Raw genomic sequence first — 27,524 nt, 5'->3', positions numbered from 1 at the left:
CAAGGCAATAATGCCTAATTTTCTAGGTCTTACATTTTTGGGGTATTTTTCATAAAAAGAATAAACATGTCCCTTTTTCAGTTCGTCCGGCAGATAAGTCGTCTGAATCAAGTGATACGTGAATTGCTATCATAATGTCCTTTCCCATGCCTTGTCCCTTTTCCAACTATTATCAGTTTTTAGTTTTCTTTTATGAACCGAAAAAATGATGGATTCTTTTAGCTCTCTATTTCTCCTTCCCTGAAGATCAGTCTACAGGGAAAAAACCAAGTTAGAGAGAGAGAGAGAGAAGAGAGCAACGACAGAGAGAGAGAGAGCAACAAAGAAGTGAAGGGAGAGAAAGAGAGAAGAAAAGAAAGAGACTGAAGTGAAGAGGGAGAGAGAGAGAAAAGAGAGGAGAGGGACAGAGAAATGAAGGGTGAGAGAGAAATAAGTGAAGAGACACAGAAGTGGAGAGAGAGAGAAAAGAGAGGAGAGGGACAGAGAAATGAAGGGTGAGAGAGAAATAAGTGAAGAGACACAGAAGTGGAGAGAGAGAGAAAAGAGAGGAGAGGGACAGAGAAATGAAGGGTGAGAGAGAAATAAGTGAAGAGACACAGAAGTGGAGAGAAGCGAGAGAGAGAGAGACAGAAGTGAAGAGAGAGAAGCCACAGAGAGAGAGAGACAGAAGTGAAGAGATAGAAGCGAGAGAGAGAGAGAGACAGAGATGGAAGCTAAGAGAGAGAAGTGAAGAGAGAGAGAGAGACAGACGGAGGTGAAGAGAGAGACAGCAAAATGCAGAGAGAGAAAAGACAGAAGAGGGAGACAGAGAGAGTGAAGAGTAGAAGAGAGAGACAGAGAGATTGAAGAGGATAGAGAGAGAGAGGTTAATGCGGAATTGAAAGTTTAATATCGAGAGAGGAAGAGAGGGAGAGAGAAAGTTAGAGAGAGAGAGAGGTCAGTCAGTCAGTCATTGTGCACGTGGAAGCCAGGGAAGAGAGAAGCCAGGAAGCTGATAACCAGCACCTTAATCTCCCTCACTATACCCCCCCAGTCCACTCCATTCTCTCTCCTCCCCTCTCCCATCTCGTTGTGCTCGTTCTCCTCTGCAAGCCACATAAATACAAAAAACTTTGTCACTCAGAATATGTTAGCACTGATTATCTTTCCCGATTAATCACATTAAAATGATAAATTTCTATTCTAGATTCTATAGTAATCAACTGATTAAGAAAGCTACTGACCAGGAAGTGGGGCAGGAGGTTGCATCAGGGGAGCGCCGGCGCCCACGGCTTGTCGTAGCCATCTAAGAAGAGGCGTGAATGCCCCCGTCTGGTAACTGTCTCCAAAAAAAAGTAATTAAAGTCGACAATTAATCATCCAGATAATCGGATTTTTATATGTACGCGATTTATCTTTAAAGAACTTTGTTGGTGTGAAAATTGTGAACAAGAAAACAATTCTTCTTACCTTGAAATGAAAGAGATTACAGGGTTTTATAGGGAGCCCTAATGGGCTGACTAGAGATAGGGCCCTTAATGGGCTAACAGGAGAGAGAAAAATAAAGAAACATAATAATCATATCAACACTCCCCCTCAAGCTGGAGCGTGGATGTTTTCCACACCCAGCTTGGAACAGAGCTCCTCAAACCTAGGGGCATGAAGCCCTTTGGTGAAGATATCTGCAAGTTGTTCAGCGGACGGAACATATGGCGTGCAAAAATCTCCCGATTCAAGCTTCTCTTTGATGAAATGGCGATCGATCTCAATGTGCTTTGTACGATCATGCTGAACGGGGTCATGAGCAATGCTAATCGCCGATTTGTTGTCGCAGAACAACTGGACAGGGAAGATAACTGGACACCGTAGCTCACGAAGAAGTTGGGTAATCCAAAGTGCTTCACAAAGACCATGCGCAAGGGCACGGAACTCCGCTTCAGCACTTGATCGGGAGACCACTTTCTGCTTCTTGCTCCTCCAAGTAATCAGATTGCCGCCCAAGAAGGTGCAATATCCAGATGTGGACCGACGATCAACCACAGAGCCAGCATAATCTGCGTCGGTGTAGACTTCGAGACGCAGGCCGGTATGGCGACGAAACAATAGTCCACGGCCAATGGTGCCCTTCAGGAAACGGAGGAGACGATGAGCAGCATGAAAATGGCTCCTGCGAGGAGTCTGCATAAACTGACTCAGAACACCCACTGAATATGCAATGTCCGGACGAGTCTGGGTGAGATAAATCAGTTTGCCCACAAGTCTTCTATATGGTCCAGGCTCAGCAAGCTCCTCATCCGCATCGGCACCAAGTCGATGGTTCGCATCAATCGGTGTCGAAGCAGGCTTGGAGTCCTCCTTTCCAAGCTCACAGAGAAGGTCCACCGTATACTTTCTCTGACAAATAAAGATCCCGCTCGAAGAATATGCCACCTCTATGCCAAGAAAGTACCTCAACGGGCCAAGATGGCGAATAGCAAATTCGGCGAAAGATACATAGCCAGCTCCGTAATGGTCGCCGTATCATCACCCGTAAGAATGATGTCATCCACGTACACAAGAAGAATAGCGACTCCCCCTGACGTGGAATGGCGGTAGAAGAGGGTGTGATCTCCATTACACTGACGGTATCCACGGCGCTTCATGACCATTGTGAAACGACCAAACCACGCTCGAGGAGATTGCTTCAAGCCATATAGTGCTTTCTTCAGGCGACAGACAACCGACTTTGGAGACAACGGCACTAAGGAAGTGTAGCCAGGAGGTAATGCCATGTAGATCTCCTCAGTCAAATCACCATGCAGAAAAGCGTTCTTCACATCATATTGCTGCAAAATCCAGCCACGATCCGCAGCAAGGGCCAATAAGATCCGCACCGTATTCAGCTTGGCGACGGGGGCAAATGTCTCTTGATAATCAATGCCATGCTTCTGAGTAAACCCTTGCGCCACAACCCGGGCTTTGTGCCTCTCAATAGAACCGTCGGAATTATGCTTCACAGCATACACCCAACGGCTACCCACTAGATGCTTCCCGGCCGGTAGAGGAACCAGATCCCACGTCTCATTTTGAGCAAGAGCATGAAGCTCCTCCGCCATAGCCTGACGCCAATGCGGAAACGAAAGGGCAAAGTCCACCGTCTTTGGAAGGGAAGTGGCATCAAGTGAGGTGAGAAGGGCATGATAGGATGGTGAGAGACGGTGAGATGAGATGGATGCCTCTAATGGATAGAGAGGAGAAGAACGAGACGAGGGCAGCACGGCTAATGAGGAGGTTTCTGGAGGGGTGGAGGAAGAGGGAGGCGGGACAGCTGGAGAAGGAGAAGCAACCCGAGATTTTCGACGAGCAAGAGTAATACCGTAGCGTTTTTCAGGCAGGCAGCGACGTATAGGAAGCGGTGGAATCGAAGAAGTTTCGGCAGAAGAGGGGAATTCAGCAGCAGGGACAGGAGGAGTCTCCACAGGAGGGACTGAGACGGCGGCCGGAGACGGGTCGGGAGGCACAATCTCTGGAGGAGCAACAGGAGGAGACACTTCTGTCGGGGCCGGCGAAGAGGGACTAGAGACGGATGACGGAGGAGATGGTGGAGGAAGAATTAGGAATTCAAGTGGATCGGATGGAGATGTGGACGATGGTGGTTCTGGAGAAGAGGAGGAATAGTAGGGAAGAAATTCATCAAACGTGGCATCTTTGGTGACGACAAACCGACAAGAGGGTGGATGATAGCATAAATACCCTTTTTGGGTGAAAGAATAACCAACAAACACACAGTTGATAGCACGAGGATCCAGTTTATCACGACCAAGGTGATGGTTAGGCGCATAGCAGACACATCCAAATACACGAGGGGTGAGATTAGTTCGGAGAGAGAGAGTGGGAAAGACATGCTGAAGACGGTCAATAGGAGTGGAATAGTCAAGCACTCGAGACGGAAGGCGGTTGAGGAGATGGATGGCGGTGGACGGCTTCCCCAAAAATACTTGGGCACATGAATATGGAAGAGAAGGCTCCGAGTCATGTCAAAGATGTGGCGGAATTTTCTTTCGGCAACGCCATTTTGCTGGGGTGTATAAGGGCAAGAGGTTTCATGGATAATGCCTTTGTCTCGAAAGAAAGTGCTTAACGAAGTGTTAACGTAGTCTTTAGCATTGTCGGAGCAGAAGCGACGAATTGATGTAGAAAATTGAGTCTGGACAAGTGAGTAGAATTGAGGAATGACACGTGATATCTCCGATTTGTTCTTTAAGAAATATGCCCACGTGAAACGAGTTGCATCGTCAATGAAGATGCATAGCCATCGAGAGCCGGAAGTGCTGTGAATAGGGATGGTCACACATCGGTGTGAATAAGGGAGAATGGGGTCAAAGAATGAGAAGAAGAGATAGGATACGTAGTGCGATGATGTTTCGCAATTCGGCAAGCATTACAAACAAAACGGTCCACAGAATGACATTGAAAAAGTTTGGGGAAAAGACGATAAAGAGTAGCAAAAGAGGGGTGGCCGAGACGTCGATGAAGAAGCCACAAACGCTCGTGGGAAGTCGAAAGGGAAACTGCCGCAGCAGCAACAGCAAAAGAAGTCGAACGAGGTCGAACAAGATAGAGCCCCTCATGCTCCTCAGCAATGGAAATCGTCCTCCCCGACACCTTATCACGATAAAAACATGAAGTAGGAGAGAATGTAAGGTCTTGGTTCAAGTCGCGAACAAGGCTAGATAAGGAGAGAAGATGATGAGTAAGACGTGGAACATGAAGAACTTTAGGTAGATGCATAGAAGAGGAAATAGCCACACGTCCAATACCCGCCACGGTGAGAAGATCGCCGGAGGCTGTTTTGACTTTGGAGGATCCAGGGACGGGTTCATAAGTCACAAAGGCTCTTGGATTAGGAGTCATGTGGGCGGTGACACCGGAATCAAGGAGCCAAGTAGAAGAGAAAGGAGAATGGCCAGAAGGGGATGGAGGTGTAGGAAGACAGGTGGACATACCTGCGTGGGCCAAGGAGCATGATCCCACGACTGGACGATCCAGCAATTGGCGTGACGCCCATTTCTTCCGGAGTAAAGCTGGCGGGCGAGGGTGGGAGAAGACCATATGGCATAGGTACTTGACCCGGAGTAGGCATGGGACCGGCAGCAGGTGCGACAGTAGCAAGGTTACTCTGCTGCATGCGTTTCCGTTGAAGCTTGTAGCACGTCTCCTTAGAGTGACCTCGCTTCTTGCAGTAATTGCAAAACAGCGAAGGATCACCCTTCGGAGAATCCTCCGTCCGAGCAGTCTGACCACGCGGCAAAGAACTGGGTGGTGTAGTCGTCGATGGGCGCGCAGACGAAGAGGACTGAGCTACAAGTGCCGAAGCCGAGTTCTGGGCCTGCTGAAAGCGAGATTCTTCAACCCTCACACTGCGGAGCGCATCCTTGAAGGTAGGACCAGTCTCCCGATGTATAAGCTAAGCCCGTACCGCTTCATATTCCGGGTTCAGTCCCATAAGAAACTGGAAAACCCGAAGTTGAAGAGTATATTTGCGGTCCACCGAATGAGGGTCGGGCGGCATGTAGTGGTCAATCTCATTCCACAACGAAATGAGCTCCATACTGTACTCCATGATAGACCGGTCTCCTTGACGCAGGTTGGCGGCCCGATGCACCAATTCGTACAGAGTCGCAATGTTGTGCTTCTTGGAGTGGCTCTCGAGTGCCGCTTCCCAGACCGCCCGAGCCGACTCTAGAGACAGGAATTCACCTTTAACACTGGGTGAAATACTGTCCAAGAGCCAGCGATGAACTACCCCCTCAACGTCCAGCCAGTCATAATACTTGAGATTGGTCCGGGGAGGTCCGTCTTCTAGAAGATGGCGCATGAGACGCCCCTTTAAAGTGATCTGGACGTACTGGCGCCATTGCAGAAGATTAAATCCAGTAAACATACCATCCGGAGGCATCCTAGGCAGAGAGAATGGCCCAGGAGAGGACGACCAATTCCCGGGCTCAAGAGGCACTGCAGCTGCATGTGGCGTAGATACCGGCGTCGAGTCTGGCGTAACAGTGGAGGTCTGGGCTTCTGGCGAATCAGCAGCAACCGGATTCGTCATTGTAGAATCCGGTGGCTCAATCAGAGTAGATCACAGTCAGAAGGTGCTGAACCAGCCGCAAGAAACAACTGCACCGAGCGGTGGGATCTGCAAGAGCTGATGGCTCGACTGAGGCAGATACACGGCGCGGCGGATGCGGCTCGCGGCACGGACCGAGGCAGGTCGATGCGGACCGAAGCACGCGGCTGTGCACGGCTGGCTGCTGCGCGTGCCGGGAGGCTTCGCGCGGCGGGCGACCGTGCGCGGCTGGCAGCTGCGCACGGCGGGCGGCTGCTCACGCCGGGAGGCTGCGCGCGGCGGGCGACCGTGCACGGCTGGCAGCTGCTCACGGCAGGCGGTTGCTCGCGGCGGGCGGCTGGTGGTTGCTCGCGGCGGGCGGCTGGCTGCTGGGCGTGGCAAACTGCTGCACGCGACCCCCGGTGCAGGATACGGCGGACAGCGATGGACCGGAGCGCGAGATCAGGCGGTCGTGAGAACCGCCAGAGATCGGAGCGCAAGGTCAAGCCCAGGAAACCCAGATTAGGGTTAGGGTTAGGGCTCTGATACCATGTGAACAAGAAAACAATTCTTCTTACCTTGAAATGAAAGAGATTACAGGGTTTTATAGGGAGCCCTAATGGGCTGACTAGAGATAGGGCCCTTAATGGGCTAACAGGAGAGAGAAAAATAAAGAAACATAATAATCATATCAACAAAAATAATCTCAAAGATTTCAGTCACTAGAAGTTTCTGAGAGATTAAAGAAAAAAACAAAAACGAAATGAAGGAATATATTAAGAGATTAAAAACAAATCCCGGATATTTAATCATGATGGATGCTGCAACAGATTTTTATCGCCGTGTGATCTCAACGAAATCTTACACAGCGACATATTAAAGATGCTTAAATAGAGCGAAAGCATTGTTCATCGTCGTCGCCTCTAAAATAAGCATTCGGATAATCATTGATTAATCGTATAGTTAAACAGATAACATATGCGCATAATCCGAAATTGGCCACTTGCAATTGTAAGTAAAGAATGTCACTCGTAAATATTGGATGCAAAGAGCACGAGCCAAACCCTACCTCGACAGAGACCCCTCTTAAATCCGACCCTCCAATAATTATTTGCTAAAGCAAAATTGCAAAAATGAATGACGTTGATATTTTTTGTCATTTCTTGTGTACATTTTTTACACATTGATCACTGACGTGGGTAAAAAATTTACAATATAAATGAGGGATACGAAGAGAAGGGCCACAACCAATCTCTGCAGAGACTCTTTGTTGTAAGGTGATACAGAGGACTGAGAGAGAGAAAGGAGGGAGAAGGAAGAGCTCCTGCACTGGGCGGCGCCTTAGACAGTTGGAAAGAAAACCAACTAAACCTCTTTTTTTTCCCGGCTAGGGTTTTTGGAGGCCTTTAAAGGCTCCATTACAACTTCACACGTGGGAACCACTTAAGAAGGCTCCCACGTGTGACCACTTACAGAAGGTCACACGTGGGATATAGTTAAGAGAGAGAGAGAAGTCCTCCAAGGTGCCCAATAGAGTTCAGTACACAGTTCAACACCCCCCCGCAAGCTAGGTGTGGATGTTGACCATGCCGAGCTTGAACACCAATGACTGGAACCGTGATGTCGGAAGTGCCTTCGTGAAGATGTCTGCCTTTTGATTGTTTGACGACACAAACACCGGGTGAATAATTCCCCGGTCGATATTCTCGGTCAAGTAGTGATGATTCAAGGCCATATGTTTCGTCCGGTCATGCTGGACTGGATTCTTGACAATCGCTAGGGCTGATTGGTTGTCGCAGTAGAGCGTGATTCCCCCATCTCCATAAAGTGATAGGTCCTCAAGCAAGTGCTTCAACCAGCGGCATTCCGAAACTCCTCTCTTCAGCGCACGGAGCTCAGCCTCGGCACTGGAGAGGGATACCTCCTGTTTCTTGCTCCTCCACGTGATCAGGCTTCCACCTAGAAATGTACAGTAGCCCGAAGTAGATCTGCGGTCCACCAAGGATCCTGCCCAGTCCGAATCTGTATATGCCTCTAGTGCAATCTCCCCTTCCTGAGAGAATAGGAGGCCATGCCCAACTGTATACTTCAAGTATGCCAGAATCCTGAAAGCAGCCTGCAGATGAATCTCGTAAGGCTCGCTCATAAACTGACTGAGGAGACTGACTGCAAATGAGATGTCCGGTCTCGTATGATTTAGATAGATCAGTTTCCCAATCAATCGCTGATAGAAGTGCTTATCCACTGCCGCGCCATCATCTCCTTTCCCAATCTTCACATTCGGATCAAGTGGCGTAGCTGCTGGTTTGCACCCCAGTTGTCCAGTTTCTTTCAACAGATCGAGGATATCTTTGTGCTGGCTAAGAGAGATTCCAGCACTTGAATGGGAAAATTCAATGCCCAGAAAATACTTTAGCAGACCCAATTTCTTCATGTCGAATTCTTTGGAAAGGGCATCACTCAGCTGCTGTATTTCCACCACATCACTGCCTGTCATGGGGATATCATCCACATATACCACAAGAATAGTGATTGTTCCACTAGCCCCATGTTTAATGAAGAGTGTATGGTCCCCTCTGGCCTGATGATATCCCAGATTTACCATTGCCTTAGTAAACCTTCCGAACCAAGCTCTAGGGGATTGCTTTAGCCCTTAGAGCGCTTTCTTCAGCCTGCAAACAAGGTTCCTTTTCTCTGGTGGTTGATACCCTGGAGGAAGTTGCATGTAGACTTCTTCTTCCAACTCACCATGGAGGAAAGCATTTTTCATGTCAAATTGCAGAATATCCCAACGACACTTTGCAGCCACTGCGATCAAAACGCGCACCGTATTGAACTTCGCTACCGGGGTAAAAGTTTCTCCATAATCCACGCCCTGCACCTGAGTATATCCCTTAGCGACCAGCCGTGCCTTTAGTCTTTCCAACACCCCACTGCAGTGAAATTTCGGAGTGAATACCCACTTACAACCAACTGCCCCCTTTCCCTTGGGAAGGTAGACAAGGTCCCACGTCTCATTCCTCTCCAGTGCAGCCATCTCCTCATCCATTGCAGCCTTCCAACCCGGGTCTTGAAGAGCCTCCTCAACCCGGGTGGGAATGATAATGTTTCCCAGGGATGTGAGAAAAGTTTTATAATCCTGTCCCAGTTTCTCATACTTCACGTAATACCCAATTGGGTACTTTACGGTCGATCGGCAGGAACGTACACCTTTTCGCAGGGCAATGGGCCACCCCAAATCATCTTGGCCAATGTCTGATGGTTCTGCTGGCACTCCATCAGAAATCTCTGATGGCCCAACTAAATTCTCCATTCCTTCCTTCTCAGGATCTTCAACAGCAGCAGCCACTTCTTCAGTTCCCTCAGCATGCTCATCCCCCTCCTCGTCAGGTAGGATAGGATCCATCACGGTCTCTTCCAGAATTACAGTGTCAGTCTCTGCCATTTTCTGTTCTGGGAGAGATAAAAACTGCAGCCCTGTTGTATTTTCCTCCACTGTCACTGTCTTGGGAAGATTCTCAGATTGATAGAACGGTTCCGACTCATGAAATACAATATCCGCAGATACATAGAATTCTACGCGAGGTGGGATGATAGCATCTATAGCCCTTTTGCGTACCTGAATATCCCACAAAGACACACTTAATGGCTCTCGGGTCCAGTTTACCAGAACTTTGATGCACGAATACTGTGCAACCAAAGACACGAGCTGGTAGACCGGAGAAAAATTTCAGGCCCGGAAACTCAGCACTTAACAAGCTCAATGGGGACTGATATCCAATTACTCTCATTGGAGTTCGATTCATCAAGTAGGTGGATGTAAGTACTGCCTCTCCCCAGTAGCACTTTGGAAGCTTCGCCTGAAAAAACAAGGAGCGTATCATGGCCAGAGTATACCCGAGACGACGTTCTGCTAATCCGTTCTGCTGGGCCGTATTCACACAGGAGGATTCATGAACAATTCCCTGATCTGCAAGATAGGAGTTCACTGTAGTATTGAAGAATTCAGAGCCATTGTCGGTTCTGAATCGCTTAACTTTCCTCCCAAACTGAGTCAAGATCAATTCACAAAACTGAATCATTACTTGTGGGACCTCTGCCTTGGATCTCAGTAAATAAGTCCACATTGTCCGTGTACAATCTTCCACGAAAATTATAAACCACCGGCATCCTGTAAGACTGGTAGTGGGGCAGGGCCCCCACACGTCACTATGGATGCATTCAAAAGGTGAAACACAACGTTCTTCGATTAACTTAAAGGTTGAGTGACGATGTTTGCCAGATGACAGGCCTCACAAAATAACTTCTCATCCAAAATACCACGAAACATGGTTCGATAAAGGGTCTTAAGTAAATTAAAAGGGGGATGCCCCATCCGCTGATGTAGACGCAGCACCCTCTCCTCCCCGGTACTATTTCTTTGCGTCACCAAGCACTGCTGTGGAGAAGTCTCGAGGAGGAGCAGTCCACCTTGCCGTCTAATGGATGAAATCCTCCTCCCGGAAACCTTGTCACAAAGAAAACAATCATCACTGTCAAGGACAAACCTCCAACCATAATCATCAACTAATTTCTGTAACGAGATAAGATTGGCTCTTAGATCTCGGACATGCAGGACCCTTTTCAGAATTCCGAGAGAGTTAACTGAGATATTCCCAATTCCCTTAACCGACAATGATCCTCCACCAGCGGTCTGCACTTTGTCGGAACCCTCAGTTAACACATAATTCCCGAACAAGGATTTTTGTGAATTCTTGACTATCGAGAGGATGAATATGTGAACAAGAAGAAATATATTGTTATTATTTCCACACACACACCCCCCTCATACTACACAATGTTCCCCTTTTTAGAGAGGCTGCCAATCGACCGTTGGAGATATATGACCGTTGGAATCAACGGTCATATTTCTCTACGATCGGGCCCATTTATAAAACATGGGCCCGGTAATACATGAGTTATTTGGGCCGTATGATCTAACACCCCCCCTCAAGTTGGGTATAGATGTTGATCAAGCCCAACTTGGACACCAAGACTTGGAACTGCAGGCCAGGGATCCCTTTGGTGAAAATATCCGCAATCTGCTCCAGAGAAGGAATGTAGTGAGGTATAATGAAGCCCTCATCAATGCTTTGTTTGATATAGTGTCGTGCCACCCTTGCATGCTTCGTCCTTTCGTGTTGAACTGGGTTTTTTGCCATAGCAATTCTGATTTGCTATCAGAGTACAGAGTCATTCCTTTGTCTGAAAAAACTTTCAAATCCTGCAAGATACCCTTAAGCCACATTCCTTCACATACTCCCTTCTTCAGTGCTCGGAGTTCAGCTTCTGCGCTTGATAAAGAGACCTCCTTCTGTTTCTTACAACGCCATGTGACAAGATTCCCTCCTATGAAACTGCAATAACCAGATGTAGACCGGCTGTCTTCAAATGATCCTGCATAGTCAGAATCCGTGTAGAGGACCACACTCGGCTCACTTCCTCTGTTAAATAGTAGACCAAGTCCAATTGACCCCTTCAGGTAAGTTAGGATGCGATCTGCTGCATGTTGATGTGATTCCCGAGGATCATTCATGAATTGACTTAGAGAGTTGACTGCGAAAGCAATATCCGGCCGAGTGTGGTTGAGATAAAGTAGCTTACCAATGAGACGTTGAAATGAAGTCTTGTTTACGGGTGTCTTTTTCACTCTGTTCAGCTTTTAACTTAACATTACTATCCACTGCTGTAGCCGCTGGTCGACAATCCAACTTCCCCGTTTCCTTTAACAAATCAAGGATATACTTTTGCTGAGAAAGTACGATCCCTGCCCGAGAATAGGCCACTTCAATTCCCAGGAAATACGTCATTAAACCTAGTGCCTTTATGTCAAAGGAAAGTGAAAGGTGTTTCTCCAGATTCTGAGTTTCAGTGTGGTCATCTCCAGTGATAATGATGTCGTCCACATACACAATTAAAATTGCAATCTTCCCATCCTTGCCATGCTTTATAAACAATGTGTGATCTCCCTCACTTTGGAAGAACCCCACTGCTAACATTACTGTTGAAAATCTTCCAAACCATGCTCTTGGCGATTGATTCAGTCCATATAAGGACTTCTTGAGGTGACATATGTCCCCTGAGTTTTGACTCAAACAATATCCAAGAGGAGGTGCCATATACACTTCTTCTTTCAATTCTCCATGTAAGAAGGCATTTTTCACATCATATTGATAGAGCTGCCAATTAAATAGTGCTGCAAGTGCTATTAAAACCCAAACTGTGTTTAGCTTTGCAACTGGAGCAAAGGTTTCGTTGTAGTCGACGCCGTAAGACTGTGTATATCCTTGTGCCACCAAACGAGCTTTGTGTCTGGCCACTGACCCATCTGAGTGATATTTTATAGTGAATACCCATCGACTTCCCACTAGTTTCTTTCCTGGTGGGAGTGGGGCCATCTCCCAAGTACCATTTCTCTTTAGTGCTGCCATTTCTTCTTCCATAGCTGTCTTCCACTCTGCAGATGACATCGCTTCTGTCACATTCTTTGGAATAGATACTGTCATTAGGGCTTGAACCACCTGATTATACTCTGGAGAGAGCCGGGAGTAAGATAGATAATTTTTAACTGGATAGAGTTTAGTCTTCGTGCAGTTACGAATTCCCTTGCTTATGGCAATGGACCAACCATCGTTTCCTGAGTCTTCTCCTCCTGCCGGCAGGATTGTTGTACTTGAGTCGTCACGTGGTCTATAAGGCTCCTCCTCAGGAGGACTTGGAGGAGTACTTATAGCCATGTCCTTATCATAAGTTTCTGATGCTGAGGAGAGACTTCGCTGCATACTATCATTTTCTTGCTCCGAAGATTCTAAATACTCTTCTGATCGTTCCAAATGAGCATGAAACATTCGGACTTCGTCGAACTTCACGTCTGCACTAATGAAGATCTTCCTGGAGCTTGGATGATAGCATTTATAAACTTTCTGGGTTGAAGAATATCCCAGAAACACACATCTTAGGGCTCGATGGTCCAACTTACCTGCATGATGAACTTGAACATATAGAACACAGCCAAACACCTTGGCCGGGAGGTTAGTTCTTAAAGATAAATGTGGGAATTCCCCTCTTCTTCCATGTAATTAGTTACTTTTCCACAAAAGAATTCTGTTGCATTATCTGATCTAAATATCCGTACTTTCTTTCCGAATTGTGTATGAATCATCTCACAAAATTTGATGATAATAGATGGAATTTCAGTCTTAGATTTCAGTAGATACACCCATGTATATCTAGAGAAATCATCTACAAATAAGATAAACCATTTGTGATGGGATAGTCCAAGTGTGGAGCAAGGTCCCCACACATCACTATGGATACAATCAAATGCTGATTGAGTTCTGTGATCTGAAACTGGAAAAAAAGATCGTTTGTGTTTAGCAAATTGGCAACTTTCACAGTTCAAATTATCAAAAATAATCCCTTTAAACAAATTGGGATGGGAATGTTTCAAAATGTGGAATGAGGGGTGCCCTAGTCTCCTATGCAGGAGATTGATCCGCTCTTCACTCTGGGCAGTATAGGTGGCTTTCTGCCTTTCATCCTCCTCCAATCCATCTAGCAAGAGAAGACCTCCCCTCCTCTTAACAGATGAAATCTTCCGTCCGGTTTCCTTAAGACATAGGAAACAAGAATCTGAGTCTAAGATAAATCGCCATACAGTATCATTTACTAACTGAATTAAGGACAATAAATTTGCTTTCAATTCAGGTACATGCAAAACATCTTTCAGTAATTTCCCTTTGATCTCAATTGATCCTCTTCCTGCCACTTCTAATATTCCACCATTTGCAGTAAAAACTCTGAGATTATTAGTTTCTAGCTCATAATTTTTAAATAGCATTTTGTGGGGTGACATATGATCTGTCGGCCCAGAATCTAAAATCCAAGAAACAGTAGTGGGTGTATTATTAGTAACTGTAGTGAAAATGAATTTCTTACCTGACTGTACGAGTGAAGTAGAGCCAAACTTCTGAAGGATCTTGTTTACTTCTGACTGAATAAGTTTCCGAATTTTACCTCCGTCCTCCCCTTTCTTTGCAGCAGATAATTCCTCTCCTTCACTTGCCACATAGGCTTTCTTGTGCTGCCCTGGATTCCACGTCCCTTTCTTGATCTGCTCTTCCTTCCAGGCTAACTTTCTGCAGTCCCTTCTTAGGTGGCCTGGTTTCCTGCAATAGCCACAAGTAAGTTCTGAGGAATTACCTTCCTGCGGAGTGGACTTCTGGAGCTGAGTAGAAGATGTGGCTGCATTATTTATGTTGTGCCTTGGTTCCCCTTACTTGGCCAAGTGGGCCACGGAGACAGGAGTAGACACCTCGCCATCCTTAGAGTTAAGCTTCTTCCGCCGCTCTGCCCCTTGCAATTCAGAGATAGCTTCCGCAAAGGTGGGGAACCTCTCTCTGTGCAGCAATTGGCTTCTAAGATTCTCATACTCTGAATTCAATCCCATCAAAAAGGTGAGGGTTCTGAACTTGGTTTCTCTGAGATAAGATTTTGAGTTCTTGTCGCCAGTGGGCCAGAGAAGGTCAAGCTCCCTCCATATGGCCTTTAATTTTGCAGAGTAGGAAGAAATTGATAGATTTCCCTGTTTCAATGCTTTCTCTTGTTCTCGAAGGTCATAGACAAGATAATCGCTGTGGGTTTCTGCACATGATTTCTGAATTTCTTGCCATAAGTCTCGTACGCAGTCAATAATTAGATAGTCGTCTGCCTGATCTGGTTCCATATTTTTTATCATCCAATTGGTGATAAAGGCTTCTTCAGATTCCCAAATTACTCTTTCAAGTTTGGGAGCGTCTTTCGAAGGAGCATCTTCTGTTAGGTGATTCCCCAGGTAGATAGCCTTAAGGGATCTTTGGACCAACATTATCCACTTCTGCCCATTGATTCCATTATATTTGATATCCAGGTCCTGTAAGAACAACCTTGGCTGAGCAGGTGTCTCAGCCGGTTTAATGATGGTTGAGGAGGTGATCTCGGATTCCTTCTCAACCATCCTGGACTTTCCCATCTGGAGATGAGTAGACGGAACACAAATAGACGGAATACTCCTTAACAAGAGCTGCTGATCTGAGTGTTGACGGAGCAAGTCTTCACTGGAGAAGAACTTCCCCGGAAAATAAACACAACTTCTGATCGGGCAATTTCGCCGTGTGAAGCTTCAAGAGGAAAAAACCCAAGAGCCAAACTCCTCTCTTCTTCTGCACAGGTCGTAGCTTGCCCCAAGCGCGGAGTCTTTCTGAAACGCGTGGATCGCGAATCAAAAGGTACTCCGGGAGTAAATAGCGAAAGATCGTGAAATCACGAAATCGCGAAATCGCAAGAACAAAATTGCAGAATCTCTGAAATCGCTGAGTTCGTTGAGTTTGCCAAGTTTGCTGAGCTCGCCGAGTTCGCCGAGAGAGAAAGATAGGAGTAGTCGAGGAAGAAGTCGCCGCCGAAATTGCAAGAAGAACTCGTTGCTGAAAAACGTCGCCGAAGCAGAAATCGTCGCCGAAATAGCAGCAAGACGCCGCCGAAATCTTCGCCGAAATTGCCGAAATCGTCGCCGAAATTGCCGAAATCGTCGCAGAAATCGTTGCTGAAAGACGCCGCCGAGATTGCAAGAGGAACTCGTCGCCGAACGAGGAAGATTAGAAATTATCAGAAAAAAAAACTTGTCGCCTTTGGTGTGCCTACGATTGCTGCTCTGATACCATGTGAATTCTTGACTATCGAGAGGATATGTGAACAAGAAGAAATATATTGTTATTATTTCCACACACACACCCCCCTCATACTACACAATGTTCCCCTTTTTAGAGAGGCTGCCAATCGACCGTTGGAGATATATGACCGTTGGAATCAACAGTCATATTTCTCTATGATCGGGCCCATTTATAAAACATGGGCCCGGTAATACATGAGTTATTTGGGCCGTATGATCTAACAATTTTTCTGGGGACATATGGTCAGTACCTCCCGTGTCAGCAACCCATTCAGGAGAGGAGGAATTACCTGACTGTACCAGGGCAGTGGAGCTTAATTTTTGTTGAACTTCCTCAACCTCTGAGTTCATTACGGTTGCTCCAGGGGTCTGCGGCTGTGACGAGGCCACCATGGCCCTCTTTCCGGAGTTCTGATTTTTCCAGGCCAGCTTCCAACAGTTCTCTTTCGTATGCTGACGCTTCTTGCAGTAGTTGCAGAAGAGAGCGTCACGACTGTCTTCTCCTTCGCTCCCAGTTACTGAATTTGGCTGCGATGGACGTGCTGTCCAATTGCCAGTGGGATTGCCCCGACTCTCAGGCTTCTTCGTAAGTAGTGCAGCGGAATTTTGCCCCTGAGAGTCTGGGGTAACCCTGAACCTATGGCTTCTTCTAGTGATGGCAACTTCTCCCGGTGAAGAAGCTGGCTCCTCACGGACTCGTAGACCGAGTTCAGGCCCATTAAGAACGTGAATATCCGCTGTTTCAGGATATACTGACGTTCCACTGACTGTGGATTCTGTGTAGGCCATAGATGGTCAATCTCTCTCCAAATCGCCTTCAGCCGGGAGGAGTATTGCCGGACATTCTCTCCTCCTTGACGTGCCATAGATTCCTGCACCTTCAATTCGTAGATGCGCCAGTCATGCGACTGCTCCGCGGTGTACCTCTGAATCTCATCCCACAATTCTTTAGCTGTCTCACAGTACAGAAAATCTCTCCTCATCTCAGATGTCATGGATCTCAACATCCAACCCAAAATGAGGGACTCCTCTGCCTTCCACTTCTTGAAATCTGCATCTGCTGGGGTCTGGGCAGATCAGTCAAGTGATCTCCCAAAAAACATCCACAAACAGTGAGAGTGACCATCTTGGACCACTCAAACATGTTCCCCCCATCAAACTTAACTTCTGCAGGAGGAAACACCACAGCAGCTCTTCCTAAATCCGGTGTTTGTGCAGCACTTGACCCACCTGCTTCCAAAACTCTGATTTCAGAGTTATGCTGAACTAACCCAGGGTTACCCTGGGCTGCGATTTCATCTCCTTGATTCGCCATTCTTGGAGAGACAGCAACAACCTTCAAAAAACTTGGAGAACTGATGTATGTTGGCCTGAAAAACTTCTCTAGGCACAAACTACTCCAGCAACCAAACTCCTAGGCACTGTAGGGATGCACTCAGAGAATAGAGTGCTCTGATACCATGTTGTAAGGTGATACAGAGGACTGAGAGAGAGAAAGGAGGGAGAAGGAAGAGCTCCTGCACTGGGCGGCGCCTTAGACAGTTGGAAAGAAAACCAACTAAACCTCTTTTTTTTTTTCCCGGCTAGGGTTTTTGGAGGCCTTTAAAGGCTCCATTACAACTTCACACGTGGGAACCACTTAAGAAGGCTCCCACGTGTGACATAGCATTAAAATGAATGTCCCACGTGTGACCACTTACAGAAGGTCACACGTGGGATATAGTTAAGAGAGAGAGAGAGAGGAAAATAAGAGAGAGAGAAGTCCTCCAAGGTGCCCAATAGAGTTCAGTACACGGTTCAACACTCTTCTTAGTTAAAATGATCAACGATCTTTTGACTAACCAAAATTCCACAAATGAATGGCGTTGATGTGTTTAAGCATTTTATTATGTACATTTTTTAGACATTGATTACTGACATGGGTAAGGAATTTTTTTGTGAAAAAAATCTCGAATATAAATGAGGGATACGAAGAGAATGGGCGGAACCAAAACATCTACAGAGGCTCTTCTTAGTTCAAAATGAGGAATGATCATTTAATTAAAAGAAATTTAACAAAAATAAGTGGGCATTTTAAATCATTTGATTGTGCAGGATTATAGACATCATTAATCGACATTGGTAGGAATATCACATGGATACACAATGGAAATGCAAATAGGATGAGCAGAGCTAACAATAAACATTTCATTAAGTCGTAAGAACAAATGACACATATTCTAGGCATTCATCTGTATGAATCTTAGAATTGACCTTGAATTTGGAAATTGATAATGTGACGTGGACAAGAAGGAAAACTCACAGATAAATGATGGATGCAAAGAGGATGAGCAGAACCAGCCTCTGCCGAGACCCTTCTTGATTGAACAAGATAACAACCGCCGCCAGCTTGAAGATGAGCATCAAGTCTATCTGTATTGCAAAATGAAATCTCCTCACAACTTGCCCTTGTTGCTGCTGCTGCTGCTGCTCTCCCTCCTGCCGCGTATCCCCATTGTCTCCTCCGGCCGAACTTATTACCCTGGTTATACAGACCACCAATTTAACCGAGATGAAGTGGTGTCAGATTCAGGGTTAAGTTTTTGGGATTTTTGTGTAGTATTGTAATTCCCTTCTTGCATGTGTAACAAGTGAGCATTTCTACGGTTTAGGCTAAGCTCAAAGCCTGATGCAGGGATGTGCTGGGAGGATGCAGGACAACATGAGGAACCTGATAGGAAACTCCTGATGTAAATTCGTACTGGGGAAGAGGGCATGACGAAAAGCGTAGATGTTCCCGGGGGATTGAAGAGTAGAACGGGAATGATCTGACGGGAGGTTGAACAGAGGTAGGGACCAGGGCCGTGCTGCCTGAAGACGTGGTGCAGTAGAGACAATCACAAGGGAGAGAGGGGACTCAGATTTGTAGAGAGGAGATTGATGAGTCTAGCTTCATTCTTCTTGGCTGCCTCCTAGAGGGAGGGCATCCCTATATAAAGGAAGTATGTAAGGAACAAATAACACAAAAGGCCCTAGTGGGTTGACTTGACTAAACTAACCCTAGATAGTACGAGATCGTATCAGAAACGGCCGCCCTGGTAACTCTAAAAAAACCCAAAGAACGGCTAAATTTCATTAATGGTCAATCTGCCTTAAATAAAATTACAATATATTACATTTGGTGATATAGCCCTGACTATGTTGGATCCAAGGAACAGAGATGTAGGCTCTGATTCGAATAGATGTTAGAAAATATAGTTCACCTCTAAAAACAAGATTCGTAGTGTATTGATTGGAGAACCATTGTGACTGATGATGAGAGACGTGGCATGAAGGTAGAAGGATTATCAAATGATGAGAAGGAAAGTAAGATATGAATGGTTGGAATTGGATCAGCTCCTCTGGAACTCGAGGTTCGATCCCCAAAGCTCCAACATCAATCACTGCAGTGACAGCCCACTAGGTTTCCTGAAGAAGACCCTTCTCTTTGGGGCTCCCACCTTCTATCTTATTTTATAGTTTTGTAGATACGTTGCTCATTAAATGACAAGAGGGAGGTCATTCCTTGTGCTATTATATCTTTTCGTTCAATAAGTCCTCATGGGGATCGTATCACAGTCTAACATAAAACTCAACTATACTATACTTTTAACTCTGCAGTCTAACACCTATACCTGCCTATATAAGGCAGATTGAGTGATGTAACAAATGGAATTTCAACGGTTTTGAAGTAACAAGTCGTCATGCCAAACCCACGGAGCAGGGAAGGCTGGGGGTACTACACTTACAAGACATGACCGCCGCATTGTTGATGAAATGTGCAGGCAAGATTATGTGACTGTGTTACGATCCACTCCGTCTAGTAAGCCCACTAGGGGCATTCTCGTCTTTTGCATCTCCTTTATATATGTAGCCCTCCTCGTTGGAGGGCAGGACATGAGTTAGTCGTATTTTTCCTTCCAGTAGTCTCCTTCTCTCTCGACGATGTCCACTCCGTCGAGCCCCCGTTCCTCCGGCAACGTCCACTCACCACTCTCTGCCACTCTCGTCCCCTCGGCGTCGTCCACCCTGCCAGGGTTAACCACGTTCTCAATACGATCCCAGTCGGGATCCTATCAGACTGGAGGAAGACATGGCCACGAAGGTCTTGAGAGACAGCTATGGTAAGGAGATGAGCTAGGAACAGCGGTGAACCCCAATTGAAGGGCATCCATTTTCTGGCAGCGCTTGAGACAGATTTTCCCACAAATTTTGAGGTTTTTTGAACCCAAACCAAGGGACAGAGCCATATTTCGCTATGGGACACATGAGTGGACTGCCTAAGGCAAGCTTCGAGCGGCTTTCCCCTTCCTCTTTGCATTGACAGGGAATCCTCAAGCCACGGTGCAAGACTGTTGGGATGACACATGGAATCTGATCGTGGACGGTGTGTTGTCTGACCAGAGAATGGAAGACCTATTGAAAATTGCAGCAGTCCATGTGACACCTACAGCCCATCATTGGAACCTGTGACGGCTGGATGTGGATGGGCACATCTATTTCAGTTCGGGAGGTACAATGAGGATCAGAAGGGTATAACAGAAGATTAGGCCATCATCTGTGTCGACCTTTATGGAAGCAGAAGGGTCCCATTAAAAGTGCGGAGACGAATTATGACATAAGTCCTCTGAAAGGATACGATCCCAGATGTATCAGCATCATGCCCCATGTGTGTGCAAGGCGAGGAAGATTGCTCTCATCTGTTTTTTGAGTGTTATTTTGCATAGGAAATTTGGAGATCACAGAAGCCAATCTGGGTAGATGTAACATTTGACGAGGCATGCTGGAGCTCACTCCGGGGGGGGGGGGGTTGGGGTGGGGGTGCAGGCAGAGGACACTTGAGGTGGCAAAGGCTCCTCGCGGTGACCTGGGTATTAAAAGGAAAGAGCTGTGTCACTGGATTCCGTACTACATGTTGTGGAGAGGAGAACTGTATGTCCTACTGATCAGTAGGAAGTGAAGGACAGAAAGGGGACCAGGTTGGTAATCAGTGATGTATTTTTTACGATTATATATTTTAGTAATTTCAGGTTGATCATCGCTACAGGTGATCTTCCCTCTTTTTCTTTTTAATAAAAAACAAATCTCCCAGCATCATCTGTCCTATGATCATCAAAAGGTAAACAAGTGATTACAGACAAGGAGGGCCCAATGTCCTACTAATTACAAGCCTTTAAATTTTTAACATCTAGGGTTCCTCTTTGGAAATGGAAAATAAAATGCAAAAAACATGTGAAAACCACTAGATTCATTAAGTTTCAGCTTTTCACGGAACTTACGGTGCATATGTATTAAAAGTCCTCACGTTTCCTCCAGCAAAATATATAGGAGGGTGGAGGAATTAAGCCCTTAAAAAAATTATCTAATTCCAGTTTGAATAAAAGTCAAGTTTCACATCTGATCTGCTGGATACAGCCCCAGCTGGTGCTAATAGTTTAGGGTTTCCTCCAGATAATATAATCCTATTGATTCATGTCAACCTGTGTAAATACATGGTATAAAATACTGGGTTTGGCCCATAACTAATCTTTAAGGTGCTCCTTAAGGGCATGTTTACGAATATGAGAAGAAAATTAAGTTAAGTAAAGAGAAGGTCCACAGCTTGAAAAAAACTAGCAGGCAGCCATACTGTTAAACACTGTTGATTTTATGGGCCTCATCTTCCAATCACGCCTCCACATATCCTGTTAGGGTTAGATGAGAAAGCCCAATCACAAAATGACATCCCGCTTCACTTCATTTCAACCAGTTAAATGCGGGTAGACATGTTAGACAACCTAGGTCACTTATTCATGATATGAAAAATAATTGACCCATAAAGGTATAATATCCAAATGTTGACCTCCGAACAATTATAGAGCTAGCAAAGTCTGCATCTGAATAAGCCTCCATAGTTAGACCTACATAGCAAGTGAATAAGAAACCTCTTCCAATCATACTATTTATGTAGCTTGCTGAGCACCTTGAAAATGAATCTCAGGTGGATCATTCATGAGCTATCTGAGGGTAATGACTTGGAATGGGTTACTTCAGAAAGTAATTCAATGTTATCAGAGCTCCTTACCAAGTTTCTTGATAGATTTAGTATCAGATGAGCTTTAATATCGAATTGGCTAGCACAGTCCTTACCAAGTTTCTTGATCGCCTCTGCATTGTCCCCTGTGATCAAGATATCCTCAACATAGATAAGGTTGAATTGGAAAGAGTTGGGGTGTTCAAAGGAACCCTACAAGTGCCAAGATTAAGAGCTCATCTGATATCATTGCAAAAATGAGTACGTGATTGTGGATGGAGATTTTTACTCGACGTTAACAGCCTTTTTTATTTGACAATGTGTCTGAGATGTGGGCTTCATACTTTGACTTGTGATCAGTTGCACCAGTGTCCAAAATCCATGAAATTTGGTGAGTTCTAGAAAAGAAATGGTTCTCACCTGATTTCACCTTGGATGTAGCGCTCAAACGCTCTTGGAACCTGTTGGCTTGCTATTACAGTTCCTCAAGTTCAGCTTACTCTAGAGGACCCTTCTGCAGGACCTTTCTCTTCAGTTTCCTCTCCCACCAGATGGCTTTCCTAATTCCTGTTCCTGGTAAGTGACTACATATGCTTTCTTTTGCTGCTGCTGATTTTTGTAGGCTAGCTTCCAGCAAGTTTCTTTCGTGTGCCTTTTCCTCCTGCAAAAGATGCACAACAATCCATCCTTTGGGTCTTCTTCTTGAGCCTGAGCTTCCGCCAAATTTTTTTGAGATAGAATTGCCCTGCCCTGGCTTGGAGTGAAATTTTTTGGACCCCAACGCAAGAAAGTAGTTGGTAGGTGCATAAGGGGCCAGCTTAAGGCAGTTCTCCTCATTCACCAAACTCCCTATGGCCTCAAGAGTTGGTTCTCTCCCTGTGGAGAATTTGGCTCCTGAGATTTTTGAATCAAGGTGGAGGCTTATGAGGAAGCTGATGAGTCTGTATCAGAGCACATATCCTCTCTCACTTGACTTGCAGGAGTCCTTCCAAATGCACTTCAACCTGAAGCCATAGGTCATGATATGATTGTCTCCTCGTCTCACCTGGGTGACAATTAAGTATAGCTCATAAATGCACCACAAATGATGCTTTTTGCACTATACTTATGGATTTGATCCCCCTGTCCAAGAAATCTGTCCTCATGAACTGGTTCCTAGCACCTATTATCCATTGACACATTAATGATTCATCTGCTTTCCAGGTCTTGTCCTGCGGATCTTTCTTGGGAAATGGACCTGTCATAAATGGTTGCCTGAGCACCAGCTTTCCAGAGTCAACTCTACCATCTTGCACCATTCAAACATGATGAATCCATCTGACCTGACATAGATGTCCAGAAAAACAAATATGGTCCTCCCTGCATCTCTAGACTTGTCTTCAGTCGCTCCATCTGGTGCTCATTGTTCTTTCCCATTAGTGCACATGACAATATGGCAGCTTATAACTCTCAAAGACATTTGATGAGCCCGAAGACAAAGGATCACACTGGTGCTGGGCAGATTAACAGGGATGACACAGATGCCTGATTTTTCAGCCAAAGAAGTGGCGTGCAAGCACTTGAGAAGGATTAATTGATCTCACAGGGCGGGATCAGGCTCCTCATATGGGCTGACACGATATGGGCTAGTCCATACAACTTAGGCTACTTATTCCTCTCCTAGGAATAAATGATCAATAAAGGTTCCGCAAAGTGAGCCACTTACAATAAATGGAACAGAGGAGAGGCGGGCACAAATACCACTTGGCCCATTAACGATAAAATAAAGAAAGAACGGAGGGTTTGGGCTACATAACACGTGGCATACTAACAATAAGTAAATAGGAAAATGAACGATAGACAAGATAAACTAACAAACCAAAATAAATTAAAACTAAGGCCCGCAGGGTAAACTCACGTCGGCACATTGTACTTGATTGGAATCAGATTGGTAGCAGGAATGCCAGTCCATTCCCCAGCAAATGAAGGAACTGGAATGGCATAGATTCCAGGGCCATTATCAACTTGTTCGTTATCGTCTGCCAGGCCTGAATTCGAACCAAGTAAATTTTCTCCACTTTCCCCAAGAGAAGCATGAGCACTGGGGCCTTCAACATTCGAAGGACCAGATAGATCCTGAAACAATGAGAAGATCAATTATTAGAGATCATGTGACAAGGAATTTCTATCTAGGAGATGCATCAAGTAATGGGATAAATAGCATGAAAACAATGTTACAACCAAGAGTAACATTCGGATGTTTGATATTTTATCGAAAAACTTTAAGTCTCAATTGCAATTTCATTTATTCCCTAATAGTCAACAGTTACATCAAAAGCACAACAGTTGCTCTCTGTAACTCAGTTTCTAGTTTGATTGTTTGATGTGTTCATTGAATTTTTTTGGGTTTGTTCTTTACAGTCTAATTCTCATTCTTTTCCATAAATAGGATAAAATAACAAGGGCATGTAGAAATACAAAATAAAGAATATGAACTCAAAGCCCATGCAAAGGCGATCTCCACGTAATTAGTCAGGCATAACAATTAACTTGATTCTGTAAAGAAATTATCGTGCAAGTATCAGAAATAATAACCCAGTATTTGCTTCAGTGAAAGAGATCATACTCATACGATTCCCCCATGTCATATCATCTTCTATGTATAGTACAATAAAGGTGATGAAATGTTTCAATTGAATTACATTTTGATACAACTCTTCCACGCACATACGTGCGAAGGAAGAAGCGCCTCCGTCTCGCACGTGCAGAGCAGCGGAGGGAATACGAAGAGGTGCAAACGTAATTCAAAAGAGAAGAGAAGGAAGCAGGAGAGGATACGAAGCGACTTCCCTTGGCGAGAGCTGCGGCACTCCACGGTTGGGTTGGGAGATCCTCCCTCTCCTTCAAGAAACGATCCACCGATTCAGTGCGATCGTAATAGTTTCCTTTCATCCCTATCTTCTTCAAACTCTGTGTGCGTTGCTACTGGGTTCCAAAGTGAATTATCTTTTGAAAGTCGTGATTCACGCTCTACCGATAACTTTTCGTCCGTTTGGGTTGTAACACATTTCCAGGTCGAGCACAGAGATGAAAATGGTCGAAAGAGATATGAGAGAGAGAAGTTCTCAGGGTAAAGAAAAGAATGGGAATGGTCAGGGAGGAGAGGTCGAATAGAGTAGGTGGGGATTGACCAGGGATGAGCTGCTTGAAGATGCCATGCAGAAGAGTGATCACATGGATCATAGAGTGAGAGATGGGACATAGACATTGGGGAGATCAGATAAGGAGCTTAAACTTCATAATACTTTCTGGCTGCCCCCTTAAAGAAAGGGCTGCCCCATCTAAAGGGAACATGAAGAAGGGAAAAGACAGGACTTCCCCAGAGGAGGGTTGGGATTGTGTCACACACTCCACTGTTTGAATGTGCAGCCAATTAGATCACGGTCCTTCAGGCAAAGATAACAATCAACCTGGCATTGCTTTCTTAGGTAAACAGCTGGCCATATAATTTGAGGAAAATGCATCAAAAAATTAAAAAACTTTGGTGGTATTGAAGTAAAGAACACATTTTTTATCCCATAAAACTTATAATCCAAACCACAAACGTGACTGGAAAGTCTGCATGTAAATCTGTTTCACCTCAGATTGATCTAGACACTAAACCTACAGTGGTAGCTAACAGTACCTCCTAAAATCATAGGAGGCATTAACACTTCTTGAGTAAACCTACCAATCCAACCAGATCTTTCCTGTCGTACTCAGTGGGCATACTTAGTGAGTTAATGCACAACCCAAAGAAAATGTAAGAGAGGACAGTTCAATATATATATTGACAGGCTTAAAATGTATCCCAGGTTTGGGCATCCAGTTTCAAAGGAATTCTCAAGCAGATCTGGCAATCTATACTCATGTTTACTATGATGTTTCACTGGGGGACAGCAAAGCCATGTCTGATTACAATTCATCCCTGGATAAAATTTGATCACATGGCAAAGTTTTCTGTCACATGAGTATAGGCATGTCTTATGATACTTTCCCTGTTCAAGAGGCATTTGCAGCTGACTAATTTTCTGTCCTGTCCCAACAAGCAGAATTATAAAGTACCTGGCTGCCGAAGAGTAAGAATCAAAAGAGATAATCTTGAGTAGAAGCAACTAAATACTTTTGGGAGATTTATGAAGCAAACTTAGAAGAAAGTCTCCTAAAAAAACAAACCTGAAGAATAGCTTGAAAGTAAATTAGTTTTTCAGGGCTTCTGTTATTCTTGTTTTGGCCTCTGAACAATGACCACTCATATAATGATTTTACTAAGACATTGGAGGGACATTTGTCTCTTCCATTTGAATTGCATTTCCACCAGCGAGACGCCATTTCATCGGTGAAATGCAATCCAGTTTCTCAAAAAGATGTCAAAAGGCAAATGCAGCATGTTTTCTTGGAAAACAACAACATTTCTATATTAGCTAACTTTTATTTGAAGAAATATCAGCTAAATTTATTTGAAGAATTTTTTTTTGTGTGAAATAAGGATAGGGGAGATCACACAAAGTCGGTGACCTTCCCAATTTGTTTGAAGAGATGAAAGGACCTGAGAAGCAGATGACATTTAGAAAGAAAAAAGCTGTCAAAAGAATTTGCACTGTTTTTGTAGGATATCACCGATTGTTCTCGGAATTCAAGAATTATAGCCAAACAAAATAGACTAAGCAAGGAGCATGAAAATACCCCTCTTTTTCCCTCGTCCATGCCGAGACTTTACATGCACTTTCCCCAACTCTATTTCCAAATTTTTTTTCCTGCAATAACAATAAAAGGAAGCACATCTGAGGGGCTTTTTTTTTGAAATATTCTGAGGGACATGTTAATTATGGATATTCGGAAAACTACAGATCAGAAGAAGAAAATGCGAAGCGCAGCAGAAGAAAGATAACTTGAGAATAAAATCGGGGATATTCTATCAAATAAATTAGATCCCTGCTACTTAATTAACATCAAATTTCCCGTAATCCAGTTTCCCCCAGCACGATCTGAAGAATCCAGACTCGCAATTCCCATCGTTACCGCCACTACAGCAAGTATAACTTTCTCAACAAGAAATTACACCATTATGATCCCCTCTACGCGACTCAGATGACTTCTTCAAGAACAGGAAATCCATCTCATTATCAATTCTCCACCGTACTCGATCAACGTCAAATTATTCAACACTATGAAAGATTACTCAACTAAATAAAAGATTATTCGACGGCATGAACGATTAAACAAGAAATAGTGCAAGAATTCGCCCTACCACGACTAGCCGCGCCTTCAGTCCAGAGCTTTGACGAAGAAAGAAGCGAGAGATAGAGAGAGAGGTTTATGCGGAATTCGAGAATTTAATATTTAATTCGAAAATAGTCAAACGGAGATATTACGTCATATTTCTGCTGTGACGCAATCATATTCGTCAGATCTTGATCGAACGGCCAACATAAGAAAATACTGTTCGAAGCTCTGGGCGAAATGGGACGGGACGGGGTTGGACGAAATGGGACGAGATTAATAAACGAGATGAAAGGGAAGGGACGGGACGAGATTAAGCGGGATGAGACGGGGATAAAAGGGACGGGACGAGATTAAAGGGATGAGACGGGGATAAAAGGGACGGGACGGGACGAGGATAGATGTGACGGACAGGGTTAGGCGGGTAGAGGCAGACGGGACGG

General features: G+C 45.0%; 1 protein-coding gene across 4 annotated transcripts; it reads right to left on the bottom strand.

The window, feature by feature from the left end:
- Positions 1–866: 866 nt before the first annotated feature.
- LOC144715432 (uncharacterized) lies at positions 867–27,177 on the bottom strand. Of its 4 annotated transcripts, XM_078590339.1 has the most exons (7): positions 27,110–27,177; positions 26,545–26,615; positions 23,738–23,955; positions 18,112–18,330; positions 14,042–14,271; positions 1,224–1,318; positions 867–1,085 (listed from the first exon to the last, which is right to left on the bottom strand). In XM_078590339.1, exons 2-6 carry the CDS (start codon positions 26,563–26,565, stop codon positions 1,248–1,250), a joined length of 759 nt encoding a protein of 252 aa, XP_078446465.1. In that variant the 5' UTR covers positions 26,566–26,615; positions 27,110–27,177; the 3' UTR covers positions 867–1,085; positions 1,224–1,247. The 4 variants fall into 4 exon arrangements, with proteins under 4 accessions (XP_078446465.1, XP_078446468.1, XP_078446467.1 ...); XM_078590342.1 differs by lacking the exon at positions 14,042–14,271; XM_078590341.1 differs by lacking the exons at positions 867–1,085; positions 1,224–1,318 and adding an exon at positions 10,398–10,571.
- Between the last annotated feature and the right edge of the window lie 347 nt (positions 27,178–27,524).

This window comes from Wolffia australiana, chromosome 19 (genome assembly GCF_029677425.1).
Source record: "Wolffia australiana isolate 7733 chromosome 19, ASM2967742v1".
In the NCBI taxonomy this organism is placed as follows: Eukaryota; Viridiplantae; Streptophyta; class Magnoliopsida; order Alismatales; family Araceae; genus Wolffia; species Wolffia australiana.
The sequence above is the reverse complement of the archived record's forward strand: the minus strand, read 5'-3'. Positions and strand labels throughout refer to the sequence as shown.